Source organism: Numenius arquata, chromosome 5, assembly GCF_964106895.1.
Source record: "Numenius arquata chromosome 5, bNumArq3.hap1.1, whole genome shotgun sequence".
In the NCBI taxonomy this organism is placed as follows: Eukaryota; Metazoa; Chordata; class Aves; order Charadriiformes; family Scolopacidae; genus Numenius; species Numenius arquata.
The window spans coordinates 32,023,111-32,036,512 of NC_133580.1; the positions used below are offsets into that span (position 1 = coordinate 32,023,111).

General features: G+C 49.4%; 2 protein-coding genes across 3 annotated transcripts in view; both read left to right on the plus strand.

The window, feature by feature from the left end:
* Positions 1–3,419: 3,419 nt before the first annotated feature.
* H2AZ1 (H2A.Z variant histone 1) lies at positions 3,420–5,783 on the plus strand. Its single transcript, XM_074147049.1, has 5 exons — positions 3,420–3,621; positions 4,054–4,131; positions 4,524–4,637; positions 5,097–5,226; positions 5,383–5,783. The coding sequence occupies exons 1-5, from the start codon at positions 3,619–3,621 to the stop codon at positions 5,442–5,444; spliced, it is 387 nt and encodes a 128-aa protein (XP_074003150.1). The 5' UTR covers positions 3,420–3,618; the 3' UTR covers positions 5,445–5,783.
* Positions 5,784–7,096: 1,313 nt separating this feature from the next.
* DNAJB14 (DnaJ heat shock protein family (Hsp40) member B14) overlaps positions 7,097–13,402 on the plus strand; it is a 28,290-nt gene continuing 21,984 nt past the window's right edge. The window contains exon 1 of one of the 2 annotated variants that reach the window (XM_074147422.1): positions 7,097–7,477. In XM_074147422.1, the coding sequence (XP_074003523.1) occupies positions 7,345–7,477 (133 nt within the window). In that variant the 5' untranslated portion in view covers positions 7,097–7,344. The remainder of the gene's footprint in view (positions 7,478–13,402) is intronic. The other variant, XM_074147423.1, reaches the window with a different exon arrangement.

Genomic DNA, 13,402 nt, shown 5'->3' on the forward strand with positions numbered 1-13,402 from the left:
AAAACCCCACAAGAAACAAATTCAAGAGAGAGTCCAAATAATACTGTGTTCATAGCCTGGTAGTTAGTGAGGGGTGAGAAGTGGTCCCTTCTTCAGAGACTGCGTCCATATTTTGGAGGCAAGTGAAAATGAGTGTTAGTCTCCAGGGAAATCATATTAAGTAGTAGACAGAGTAGAAAGGAAAGCAGCCCTGCACCCCAATTCTAAGATGTGTTTAAAAATGCACTCTGAGAACATAGCCAGGTGACTGTCCCTCAGCTACAATTCCCTGTCTCCAAAGAGGAGGTAATCTTTACCTAGTAGCTCACACCGCATCTTTCCTCACCAGGTTCCCCATAACCTTTCCTTAATAGGGACCTATTAACGTGAATTGGACCAATAAAAGCCAATTACTGTGCTCTGTCCCCCTTGAGGCATATCGTCCTTCCCCCCCCCGTGAGGTGGTTACATTATAAAAGCTGAATAAGACATTTGGGGGTAGGCTTGGGGAACTGGTTTCATTAGGAAGATGGAGGTGCTCTCCACACAAAGTGCTCTCTTTGTGTAGGATTGAGGTTGAGTTATTTGTGCTCCCAACTGGGTCTGAAGTTGCTTTGGGGTTGTTCCTGGTGTACTTAAGTGAGTTTTCATTTCTCTCTTTAAATATTGGGGAGGGAAGAGTTCAGGTTGTGCTGGTTAGAGAGGCTTATTAGCTAGCACCGAGTGATCTGAGGCTGGTTTCATGTACTCTACCTGACGTGTCCCTACCCTGATCCGTTTGGTAAATACACGTCCTTGGGCTAGCTTAACCTTCAGTGTTAGGCTGCCTTGCCTGCCTAATGCCAGCCGTAAGGAGCCCCGAGCAGCTGAAAGCATGCAGCCCAAGCGAGCTGTTGGGGAAGCTCATGTGGGAAGCGGGGAACGTCTGTGGCAGGGATTATCTCCATGTGGTAGGAGGCCTTTTTGTTCCACTTCCTAGCACTTCTGTGGACAGAAACCAGGGAGAAAAATCAATTTTCCTCCTCCTACATCTCAAACGCTGTTCCCAGAGGGTCTTACAGCCTGCAAGTTGCCTTCTCTTCCTGTAAGGAAAAGGGCAAATGGATCCTTGTTGTAGGCACTTTGGACAGAAATAATTTTAAAAATAGCACATTGAATAAAATCTTAACTTTTGCAGGCCTCTGTAAAATATTTAGGTTTGTTTTTAAACTTAAAAAAAAAAAAAAAACTACAACCAAAAAAAACCCCCAAAAAACCCAAACCTCCTTATCTTCTGGCTTGCTGAAGGAGAGCATAAACAGCTAATGCTTCAAATAGACAGAGGCACCAGACAGTTACATAAAAACAAATTGCCAGATTCCTGCACGTAGGAGTGTCTGCTCTCGATTCAGTCCTGCCTCTCTCTGCCTGGAAGTAGGTCTCCCTACCCTCAAGTGGGAGCAGCTAGCACAAAATGCCCGAACTGAAATTTAGGTGTTGAAGGCTTTGAGGACGTGGCCTCGGGCTGAAGCAGCGGGTCCCTTGTAATCAGGGAACCAAGTATTTGGGATCAGCCGTGGGAGCAGGAGGGCTACAAAGTTTAAATCTTTACTATTTCAGTGAGCAGCTGGAAGACCTTGAAGTGGAACTCTAGGGATCAGTGCGTACCCTTTTATCTTAAGAGTTCCAAGTATTTCACTCGTAGACCTTTCCTGAAGAAAATGGAAAAGTACGCCCTCGGCTCTGTCTCCCATTAAACGTCTGTCTGTAAGCGTACTCATCACGCTTGGAACCCTTAGATACCAAGGTGTAGGAAATACATATATTAATGCCTACTGAAGCCGTGGTTTTGTGATCAGACTGGTAAAGCACGGGACAGATCGAGGTAGTCCTCCCTCTAAAGAGCTATTCAGGCATTGAAGGGCCAGGGTTTCTCCCTGAGGTCATGGCATACTCCCAGATGAACGGAGTATCTGCCAGATCACAGGGATTTACGGTGTTCTGGAAGAGCACAATGAATTGTTACTTTGGGGAAGCTGAAGGTGGCAGATTAACCGAGAACACCCCCAGCTGAGCTCTGAGGTTAGATGGCTAGGCTGCTTTTTTCATAGAAATAATGATGCTATGCTGAAAATGGCACCGGGGGAAAAAAAAAAAAAAGGGAGGACGGGGGGGGCAAAGGCTTCATTTCAGTGAAATACAGGCAGGGATTTGAAGTGCCCAAGCTGAGGACATCTGCACTGCGTTAATTAAATGTTACACTTGGAACCAAATTCCCGTTGAACAGTTTTTAACCAGAGTTCGTGAAACATCCCGTGAGACAAATGGGTCCGAGGCAGGGTTGCCCTTGGTAATCCCGCATCTATTGCGTAAGGCGGAGGTAAAAATAAAGACCGGTGTGGAGATACTGGCCATGCTGGCACATCCCCGCCCCCAGCATCACCAAGGGCAGATGCGACCTCGTCCTCCATCAAATGGCACCGGGCGGCCTCCTCTCTTCGCTAATGCGGGGTAATAGCTCCTCATCCCAAACCCCGGACGTAATCTCCTTCAGGCAGCTTCTGAGGCGCTTTGTATGCCAAGTCAATTAACTTTATTGGGGAAGGCTTTACGGTGGATGAAAAGCGGCTTGAGTAAAAGGCACGGCAGAGCCAGGCTGGGTACAGGAACGGGACTTGGCAATAAATAACCCCCAGTAGGTGAGCCGGGGCGCTCGGCGACGCCGGGCGACCGCCTCTCCTGCCGATCCCTCCGAGCCTGACACCCTTTCCCTGAGGGGACACCCGGGTCTCACCCCTCGCTCGGGCGGCTCTGGGCGATGGAGGGCTGGGCACAGCGGCCTGCGGGCAGGGCCGCCTGAGGCGACCAGCGGGCGGCCGTTTCGGCTCCCAACCCACCGCAGGTACGCTAGTTTTTAGGTAACTTTATGTTTTTCCAGTCAGATCTCGGCTCTCAGAGGGCGGGACCCACCGGCGGGGATCCGTGAAGTGACTCCCCCGCCCGGCAGCGGCCGGCACGCCCTGAAAGCACACCATCTCCTCCGCGGGAGGAGCCCCCCCGCCACCCCAGGTAGTGCCGTCCGGGGACTGCGCCTCCGTTCCCCCCGAAGCACCGGCGGAGGGCGGAAGGGAGCCTGGGGCGGGGGGATGTCTCTGGGCCGGGCAGCTCGACCGGTGGACGCCAGGCGGAGCCCTCGGATGGCAGCGCTGGGTCTGGCCGCGGCCACCACAGCCGGGGCAGACGGAGCCCTCCCGCGCTGGGGGCCTTGCCCGGGATTTAGCCCCCTGTCACCGCAGCTCCATCACACTACTCTCCCCAACCCCGACCCCGTTCGTCCCGGCGCGTGGCCCTTTAAATAGGGGCGGGGCCTCTCCCGAAGCCCGCATCGCGAGGCCGGCCCCGCCCCGCTGCGCCATTGGATGTCACTGTGGGAGAGTGGCCCGCCCCCGCCCGCAGCCATTGGCTAGGGGCGAGGCTGGGGTTCCCGGATGCAGGCACCGTCGGCGCTTATAAAGGGCCGGGGGAAGGCGGGAGCGGACGCAGTTTGAATCGCGGCGGGTTGGGGTAGGTTGGCGCTGTTGCCTGGGCTCCGTGCGTGCGGGACGCTTTTTCTCTCTCATCCTCTGCCTGGACCTGCGCGGCGCTGCGGCCCGGTTCGCCATGGTGAGAAGCGGGGGCGCTGCCACCGGGGGGGCGGCGGCGGGGATGGAGGTGATGGCGGCCGTTGGGGGTGAGGCGAGAGCGCGCGCGCGCGGGGGAGGGCAGCGCGGGCGGCGCGCGCCGGTAGGCGGGGGGGGGGGGGGGGGGGAGGGGGTGGGGAGCACTTGGGGGAGATTGTCGCACGCGCGCTAGTGCCGTCAGGGAGAGGGAGTGGCGGCCGCGCATGCGCCTAGGCAGTAGCCTGTATAGCGGGAAGTGCGCATGCGCCTTAGCGGCGCGCGTGCCGCTCCGCGGGAAGGCGGGGGAGGAGGAAGGGGCCGCATGCGCGATGGGGCGCTGGCGCCGTCGGCGGTACGGCCCCGCTGATGGGGGTGGGTGGGTGGATGGGTATGGCGGAGGTAGCGCTAGCTCTTGCACGCCTCTGCTCTCTGCTAGGCTGGTGGTAAAGCTGGGAAGGACTCCGGAAAGACCAAGACCAAAGCAGTGTCCCGTTCTCAGCGGGCTGGATTGCAGGTGAGCAGGGACTGGGGTGTGAGTTGGCTTTCCATCTCTTGGTTGGTTGTATGTTGTGATACTTCCACAGTCTGCTGTCTGTTGTCCAGAATAGTGTAAAGATCTGTTCGATCCTTGAGTGTGTGACTATTTTCAGACCTTTTGCATATCGGTGCAGGAGGGAAGAGAATTCCCTTGTGGCTGTTGCTACTGCTTGTGGTTAGAATTGTGAAGTTGCTGATGTGAACTTGGCATACAGTGTCCTTAACTGGATTCTCAAGTATTGAAGTGTAGTCTGGTACCAGTTGTACTTCTGCCACTGGGGTTCTGTTGCCTGGCATGTGGTTTAGAGTAGCAGCTTTCTTTTTCTGTCTCTGTCATCACAGCCTATTCATACTTTTGTTATTTTCCAGTTCCCTGTTGGCCGCATCCACAGGCATCTGAAGTCTAGGACTACCAGCCATGGGCGTGTAGGAGCTACAGCTGCTGTGTATAGCGCTGCGATCCTGGAGTACTTGACAGCTGAGGTAAAGCTCCTGCAAGGGATGTAAGCAAGATGGTCAACGCAGAAATGGCATAATGGCCACAGCCTACTGTATTTTGCCAGTTTGGAGTGTGCTGTGAATTCTTCGCTTGCTTTGAGCCAGTTTTAAATGGGTGCATCATCAGGAGTCCACGAAATATGCATGGGACCTCTTGCTCTGCATTTAGTGCAGATCAAATAGCTGTGACTTATAAGAAAAATGGGAGTGTGCTTTATAAAATGTGCCATTACAGCATGTCGTATCTGCTGTAAAACACTTATTCTGTTCTTGGGGGAAACTGAATGCAGAGCTCCAAAGGAGGAACTCTTTCAGAAGAGGCATTGTTTGCTGTATTGGTGTCGCTAATAGCGTATCTGGTGCAGGGAATAACCTAGCTAAGGCTGTGCAGTTGGTTTCTCTTCTTGACTTGTGTAACTGTTTAAAAATGGTTCTTGTCCTCAGGTTCTTGAGCTGGCAGGAAACGCATCCAAAGACTTGAAGGTGAAGCGTATCACTCCCCGTCACTTGCAGCTTGCAATTAGAGGAGATGAAGAATTGGACTCTCTCATCAAGGCAACAATTGCTGGTGGTGGTATGTAAATTGCTTGCGAGTTGTTTGTGATGAGTTGGGCGGCAAGAACTCTTAACAGACTAGAGGTTGCTTAATGCTGTCATTTTATCTGAAGCGCAAAGTTTAGGAAAACTGTTGGTGAGAAATAACATGGTCTCAATTGTTGCTCTTTCTTAGGTGTAATACCGCATATCCACAAGTCTCTCATTGGAAAGAAAGGACAACAGAAAACTGTGTAAAGGATACCAGGATTCCTTGTTATCTCAGGACTCAAGTACTTAATTGTCCAGTGTTGGTGATTCCAGTGGACTGTATCTGTGAAACACGATTTTGCCTTTTTGTAACTTTGAGAAGCTAAAGCTCCCTCGAGCTTTCTAACAAACCAAATTTCTGCATTGAAGTCTTAACCGTATTTAAGTGTTACCATGGCTTCAAAGAAGCTATTGTATTTGTAGTGGGTTTTGATTGAGCTGTTTTTAGATTGGTTTAAGTAAAGGAAATGTTTGGGTTTGTACAGACTTTTCATCCACTAGAGTGGAAATATTCAATAAATGTTATATGAAGACTGTTTTTTGTCCACTCGCTGAAAAATACTTGGTTCTTCCAAGAATGTGCAACTCTTGGCGGTCCTGCTGCTGGCTGCCTTTGGGCCACCTGGAAACACAGTCCTAGAACACTGCCCTTGGTGAATGCCGTCAGGTGAAATGGCGTGTGGGTCTTACCCTGCAAAGCCACATCCTTGCAGGGTGACAGGTGCCTTTAGCAGGGCAGATGTGAGGTTGGTGCTACCTGAGGCCACTTCTACTTGATGTCAGCCTTCACCGAGGGAAGGGATCTACTGTGGAGGAGGAAGGTGGTCAACTGAATGGATGTTGAAAAATCCATACCTTCAGTTGACTTTCTGCATGGTGGAGCCTGACCCCTCTTGCTGTTTCTTGTAAAAGGCCTTGGAGAGATGCCTGTAAAGGCAGGGGCTGTACTGCAGCAGCTTCTTTGAGGAAGAGTCTCCAGCCTGCAGCAGGTAGCAGCTGAATAGTGCTGGCCCAGTGTGGCTGTTCCGGGGTGGGCTCTTCCTCTGGCTGCAGGGCTCTGGGTGGAAAGCACTTGCCCTGCGGTGATGTGGGGGCGGACACACACAACCTCCACAATCAGAGTTTAAGGATGGAGCACTGAAGTCATGGTTTTTAACTTTTGCCATGCAGTAGCAGCTGATTAAGGTGGGGTTCTGCTCGCACCTTTAGCTGTGCTTCTCCTGCTCTGCCCAAGTTCATTCCTTCCAGCCCAGGGCTGCCCCCTTGGTAAGGAGAAACCTCAGCAGCTGAGACTCTCCAGCCTGGGCCCCGTGGTGGGGCAGCAGGTGCTCTCCCGGCCGTGAAATACATCCAGTAAAGACGCTCCGGCATTGAACAGGCCCCTCTGTTCCGTGTCCCCTCTCAGGTGACCGTCTCCGCTGCAGCACTGTCGCCAGAAGGCGCTGACCCGGACGGTGAGTGTCGGTCAGATCTCCCTTACTTGCGCTCCTCCTCCTCGGGCGCTGCGGTGCTGCGCTGGTGCAGCGGCTCGAGTGCTCGCTTCCCAGCGACGCAGCTCTTGGCAGGAGGTAACTGATGTCGCTAATTATAGCGAATAGTTACAAGGTGCTAACGAGTACCTCAAAGCACGGTTAACGCACCGTCAATGACGGCGCTTGGGCTCCTCTGCGGCAGGCCGGGCTGGCGCGGCGCTCCCCGGGCCGCAGTGCCGGCTCCCTCGGGCGGCGGCGCTCCCGGCCGGGAGGAGCCCGGCGCTGGCTGTGGCGCTTACCGGGGCGGCTGCTGGAGCCCCGGGGCCGCCGGCGGCGGGGCGGGCGGGGCGCCCTGGGCCCGCTTGGCGGCGCATGCGCGGCGGCGCCCCGGAAGCAGGCGGCGGGCCGGGCTGGCTGCCGGGGCCGAGTGCCGCGCTGGGGCTGCGGGTACCGCCGGTGCGGAGCGGCGCGGCACGGTGGGATGAACCCTGCGGAGTGAGGGGAGCCCCCCACCCACCCTCCTGTCCGCTCCTCTCCTCTCCTCTCTCTGTCCCTCTCCCCCGCCCGGCTCCGCTCTGGCTTCAGGCCCCTTCTCTCTGCGCTGCGGCGGGCGGAGGCGGCGGAAGGAGAAGCCGATGGAGGGGAACCGGGACGAGGCCGAGAAGTGCATCGGGATCGCGCGGGAGGCGCTGGAGGCCGGCAACCGCGACCGCGCCCTCCGCTTCCTCGGCAAGGCCCAGAAGCTCTACCCGACCGAGACGGCCCGAGGTGAAGCCCGGCCCCCTCCCCCGCCGGCCCTGCTGCCGCGGCAGCCCCTCCTCCCCTCTGCCGCTCCTCCGCCGCCGGGACGAGGGGCCTGCGGGCGGGGGGCGGGGGGGGGGGGTGTCTCCTCACGCCGGGGCGGCCGTTAGCCCGAGGCGCCGAGGCGAGGGACACCCAGCGCTGCCCCGACGCCAGCACGGGCCCCTGGCGGTGTGCGGGACTGGGCTGGGAGGAAAGGCCGGAGCGATGGTGGAAATGTCCCGGAGGAGCGCTTGGGGCAAGGTGGATCTCCACCGCCAGGCGGTGGGGGGGAGTGGGGCTACCTGCCGCTTCGCCGAAGGGGCTCTCTCCGGGCTAGCCCAGCTCCTCCCCTGCGGTTCCCTCCCTCCCTTCAGCCGTCGGTAGGTACGCGTAGCCGAGCAGACCGGGCTTAGACCCGATTAACAGCAGGACACCTCAGGACGAGACAGGCTGGGTTGCCTTTTCCTCCGTCGCCGTGGATTAGACCTGGCTACCGGCCTGCGATGAGAGGTGCTGCTCCGGGCTGGGCAGTGTCCTTCCTCATCCTCTGACTGACCTGGGGTTTGGGGTTTTCTCGGTTTCCTCTCCCTTTTGGTTGTACAGTAGCTGCGTAGGAATTGCAGACAGGTTTAACTTCCCTGGGGAAAATGCAGGGGTAGGTGGCGACCCCTATGACTTAATTGGCTCTTCGGACGCTTCTGTGCTGAAGCTTGAAAAATAATTAGCATCTTTCTAGCAAAAGGTATCTAGAAATTATTTTTTTTTAAAAAGCAACGATAGTAAGGCTTCAGCGTACCCGAACTGTTACCTGTCTTGGAGTCTTTCTGTCACACAGTATCAGAAGTCAGCTCAAAATGCCTTCGAACGCAGCAGTGACTTGTTGCGTTCCTCTGGTTCTCCCTTACATTGTCTATGCCATGGAAGAAATAGGAGAGGCTTCAGGGCTCTGTACTGGCTTAAAGGCCTCAGCATTTACCATGTTTGCAGTGTTACTTTGGGGTGAAATCCTGACGGGAAGTGTTCTGTGCTGCGTTTTATACTGTAGTGAAGCCTTTAGTCAGGTGAGCAGATTGGGTGAACGTTTTCTGACCTCTCTTATCTCCTGACAGCTTTTTATATGCAAACAATAAGTGAACTCTCATCAGTGCTGTTCTTTTTTACAGTATATACTTTTTTGTCTGTGTGGTTTGGGTTCTTTTTCCCTGCAAGACAGGATGGGTGTTGCTGGCAGATCACCTGGAAGAAGGAAACCATTGCTTTGGATCAAGAATGTGGCTCTGTTTATATTCTTGCCATGTTAAATACCTCCCTGAAATAAAAACAAGCAGAAGTTTGCCATATTCCCCTAAATTTCTGTGCCTTAAGAAGATGACATGCATGAAAATACTTTCAGCTTTTTGGAAGCTGTGTTGGTCAATAGGCAGGAAGGCTGAGGGTTTCAATTCAGCTTCTTCCACCAAAGAGAGTGAATAGCTTTGTCTGCTTCTCATAGCATATTACAGTCTTATACCTCCAAGATAAGAATTACGGTAGCTCTCAGAAACCAGCAAAAAAAAAAAAACAAACCAAAAAAAACCCTCCATCTGATTTATGTTTTCAGTGTTTGGTTGGGTGTTTTTTTTTTGGTTTTAAGTAGGACTGCTACTACATAACCACCATTGTAAAGTACTCGGTGCAAGAAATAGATGGCTAATTAGGCTATTGTCTGTAGGACACTTGTTTTAGTCACTGTGGAAATTAGCAAAGTATGTCACAAATTAGGAACAGACCTAGTGAAAAGAAGATGGTTCTTGTGTTTATGGTAGCGGACTGTAATCTGGGGAACTGTGTAATGAAACTAAATACTTCACAGAATTTCTCTGTGATGTTAAATAAGTCACTTCATTCGGTTTCCATTAGTGATGGCTAATTATTTGTGCTTCATTTTTCAGGTATTCAGCTTGAAACAAGGGCCTGATTTGTGGAACTGGTGGGCAGTTAAAGCTGCATCTGAAGCTAATGAGAATTGCAGATGTCCTAATACCACTGAAAAAAAATCAGGCCCTAGGCCTGTTTTGAACTAGGTACTTAGAAATTAGGGGGCTCTGTAAACTTGTAATGTTTCTGTACTTCAGTTTTCTAGCTGTGGAGGTTGGTAATTCTTTTCAACTCATCCCACTTCCTCCCAAAACAACACGCAACTCATTGAATTTTATTTTTTTCTTAAAGCTTGTGGCACTTAAGTAGCCCTGTTAAAAGTGCAGTAAGCTGCAAGGACACAGAATGTCCTGTTTTTGGGACAGGAACTGGAAGGTGTGCGATAAATTAGAACTGGAATCTTATGCTGACAAAGAACAAGCGAAATTACTGCTTCATTATCTCATTGTCTTCTTTTAGATATATTGAGCAAGGGGTCCTCTTGAAAAAAAAAGAAAACAAAGCCAGTAATTCATTAGATAATTGAAAGTGTGTTCTAGCACATACCCAAGAGAAGGAAACAGTTAAGGTTTGGTGAGCTCTCTTAGTTCTAATACAAATTCTTATTTTACAGTCATAATGTGTTGGGTTTATATGGTGATAGGACAACATGGTGCAGCCCCAGTTGTCACTGTGCTCGCTTATTTTCTCTTTGGGGTGTGTATTAGAAAGTGGTTCGTACCAGCTTGTCAGTGAAGTCACAGATGCTTCATAGGTTGTATCTTCAGTATCATTTTGGGAACAATTGCCCACCATTTCACAAATGATGTTCCATCAGTGATAAAAGCAATGAGAATGGTAGCGCTGAATCTTTTACTGATGGGAGCTTCCTCCTCCTCCTGATATTATAGTGGATTGTAAAAGGGCAGGGGGCAGATTTTAACTATTGTCTCTGAAAGAATACTATGTATGGTTTAGTTTTGGCGATATTTGCATTTGAAGTGGATTCAGCACTAGTTCAGTCATCAGTGAAGTTTGGTTTTGCTAAACAAAGCTTCTGTTTGAAATGCGCTGACTGCAGCAGCGCTATTTTAAGGCTTTACTGGTGTGAAATGTAAGGTCAGTGCTCATTTAATGATACTCAGCTAATGACTTCATAGTAGCAGTGTTCATGTTGACGTCACTCTGCTAGAAAATTGTTTTACGATTCAGCTGTTCAGAATATTGTTTTGATTATGGGTTTTGCTAATGATTCATCTCGCAACTGAATGGAAACTAATTACTTGTCTGGGAAAGATTTGTAAGAGTGGATTTAAAGATAACAAAGGACAAGATCTCCTTTTCAAATTTAGGTGCCATTCTTTTTGAAGTTGAAGGCAGAAAATGACATTAAGGACAGCTTTGTTTTTCAGTACTTAAGGATTTCTTGTGCTATTTCTGATGCTGCCTGTTAAGACAAACTTTTCTTTTCATGAGTATGTGAGTTTAGTTTTTTAGGGTGTTGCATTAGTATGAATTCTAAATTCCATGGTTCTTCCATTAGTGGAAGTGGGGGTCATGTTCATTGCATAATGGATCAAATGCAGTGCAAGGATCTTTCATTTAGCAGCAGGTAACAGTACACAGAAGAGAGACTTCAGACACATTTGGAGATACGATTTCATTGTCTTACCTGCTAACAAAATAAGTCTTTCGTTCTTTGTATGTCCTGTTTTAAAATACCTAAATGCACAGTGAAAGTTTTCTATAGTACACTGTTAGTACTACAGTTCTACCACCCGCAGTTCATCGGAGAGTTGAAGTTGTTTCTGGATATCTGAACTGTATCTACTATTTGAAGGAAACCATGGCCCCAGAGCCTTTGCACGGTTTTCTTTTTCAATGTAGAACAATAGCATGTTTGTATATGCTGTGTCCTGCTATCTTAAGAAGCTATGGATTTTAATTTTTTTTCTTTTTTTTTTTTGGCAAGTATCCTGCACTGTCTTCTCAGCAGTGTGGCTCTGTTATGGGGATGGGAGGTCTGAGAAGGCAATTAGGAAGTAGTAATGTTGAAAGTATAGTGCAGCCAAACCAATTCATGAAAAGGCTTACCAGCTAAGGTTGCTGTGAAAGAGACACTGGGCGTTAAAAATGCAAACTATTGTCCACACCTGAATTTCCACCATTATTGTCACTACTGATTTTGCACAAGCGTTAGTGCACGGATGGGGGGAATTTCCAGAGCAGTGCCAATATAAAGGCAGGATTTGCAAAACTGTCAAGTAAGCATTATTTCTAGAGGGTAGAGTCAGGGTCACATGTTTGATAGGATCCCACATGATACCACTATTAAATATTTAATATCACAGAAGAGAAAAAGAATAATTTTATTTTTTGTTATCTCTTGGCTACGGCACATTTAGACCAAAGATGCTTTGTTCTGAGGGCATTGTCCAAATCTCTGTTCTTGAATAGTTCTTAGTTTGCAGGCACAGTCACCTTGTTGGAGTTATTACTTCGTTTATCACAGAGCTTTAATTCCTATAATGGCTGATACTAGAATAAACTGTTGCAAATACTTGGATATATGCTTCAGCTACAATCCATAATGCAACTGTAGCTCTCCTCTTTTCAAGAACTTAATTTCGTTTGTAGTGAAAACATCCCCTCGATATACAAGCTGGCATGTAAATGTTAGCCTTTTCGTTATTTCTGCAGTAAAAAGCTTGCTCTGATCAATTGATGAATCTTGCTGAGGCAGGCACAAGCAGAGGGCTGGCACTGGAGTCAGCTGACTTTCTCGTTCAGGCTGAGTGTAGCTGTTCATCTGCAGTACTTCAGACTGCTTTGGCCAGTGGGTAATTAGTGAATTAATAAGTAAAAGCAAATACTGGAGAGTTTTAAGAAGCCCATCTTATGGAAGTGGTGGTTATCCTTTTAAACAAAGCTCCGCTTTCTTTTCTTTCCTGCGCTTCTCTGATAGACAAGCTATGGATGTGTAGGATCCCAGTTTTCTGCTACTCTAAGAGAGGCCATGCTAGTCAGAGGAGAAATTTTTTGAATTAGATTTAGGAGAAAACCCTCCAGGCTTCTTCTTACTAGCTTCTGGAAGAAAATGTTTTTTAGCAGTAAAGCTATAACGTGCTTTCACAGCGAGTGGGACATTTTCCTTTGGGAATTTTTATTAGGGCATTTTTTATGCAGATAGTACCTCTCAGTTGTTTATAAAACAAATTTGGCCTGTGTAGTTTGCCATCTTGCTCTGAAGGGATCTCTTTTCAGGAAAGACAGACTGTTTAATAATCTTTGATCCACAGTACGCTTTGTGTGCAGTCCTTCAAGTTAGAATGGTACTGATTTATTGGTAAGACAGATACCCCCGAAATACAGGCTTATATGCAGAAAGAAAGAGAAAACTTGGCATCTGATGATCTATTGAAACTGCTAAATTTGAGATGTGTTGGAACATGGAAGGAAAGAGGATTTAAAGATCTAGCAAAAGCATGCTGGTTTTCAAGATCCAGGTCTCAAGAGCTGGGTGTAGTTGGCTGGTCCTGACTTATCTGTGGCATTTAACAGGAGTTTGAATTTCAACTGGTATTGTCTGGAAGAGGCATAGAGCATCCAGTTTGTGGCCCCTAATGGCTCAGGTTACAAATAGCTATGTACTGTAGCAACTGAAATGTGCTGGAGATGGGCCTGGTCTCGCTATGGAATAATTGGCAGGTTCTTTATAGAGTGCTAGGTTAGTTCCTCTTTTCTATTTATGGTTGCTTATTCGGGTATTCTGATGTTTTCGCCCCAAAGAATGGACTCAGTCCCTCTAAAAAACACCTAGAAATGAAGGACCTGGACAAATTCTCTCCAGTATTAAGTTACCTTGGCAGAGGTGGAGGGGAGTCCAACCACTAATTTTGAAACATTTTTCCATAGTTTTGCCACAAAAAGGAGTTGCAAGACTGGCTTCAAAAATGTGTGTGCCACAAAGCGGTGATCGATAAGGAAGGAGGATGTAGCAGCTTGTCTTTTACA

Bases quoted from the DNA above. Each gene is read 5' to 3' on its own strand.
- H2AZ1 (XM_074147049.1), top strand. The intron at 4,638-5,096 runs GTAAAGCTCCTG...TCTTGTCCTCAG, and splicing joins TGGAGTACTTGACAGCTGAG to GTTCTTGAGCTGGCAGGAAA. The intron at 5,227-5,382 runs GTATGTAAATTG...GCTCTTTCTTAG, and splicing joins GGCAACAATTGCTGGTGGTG to GTGTAATACCGCATATCCAC.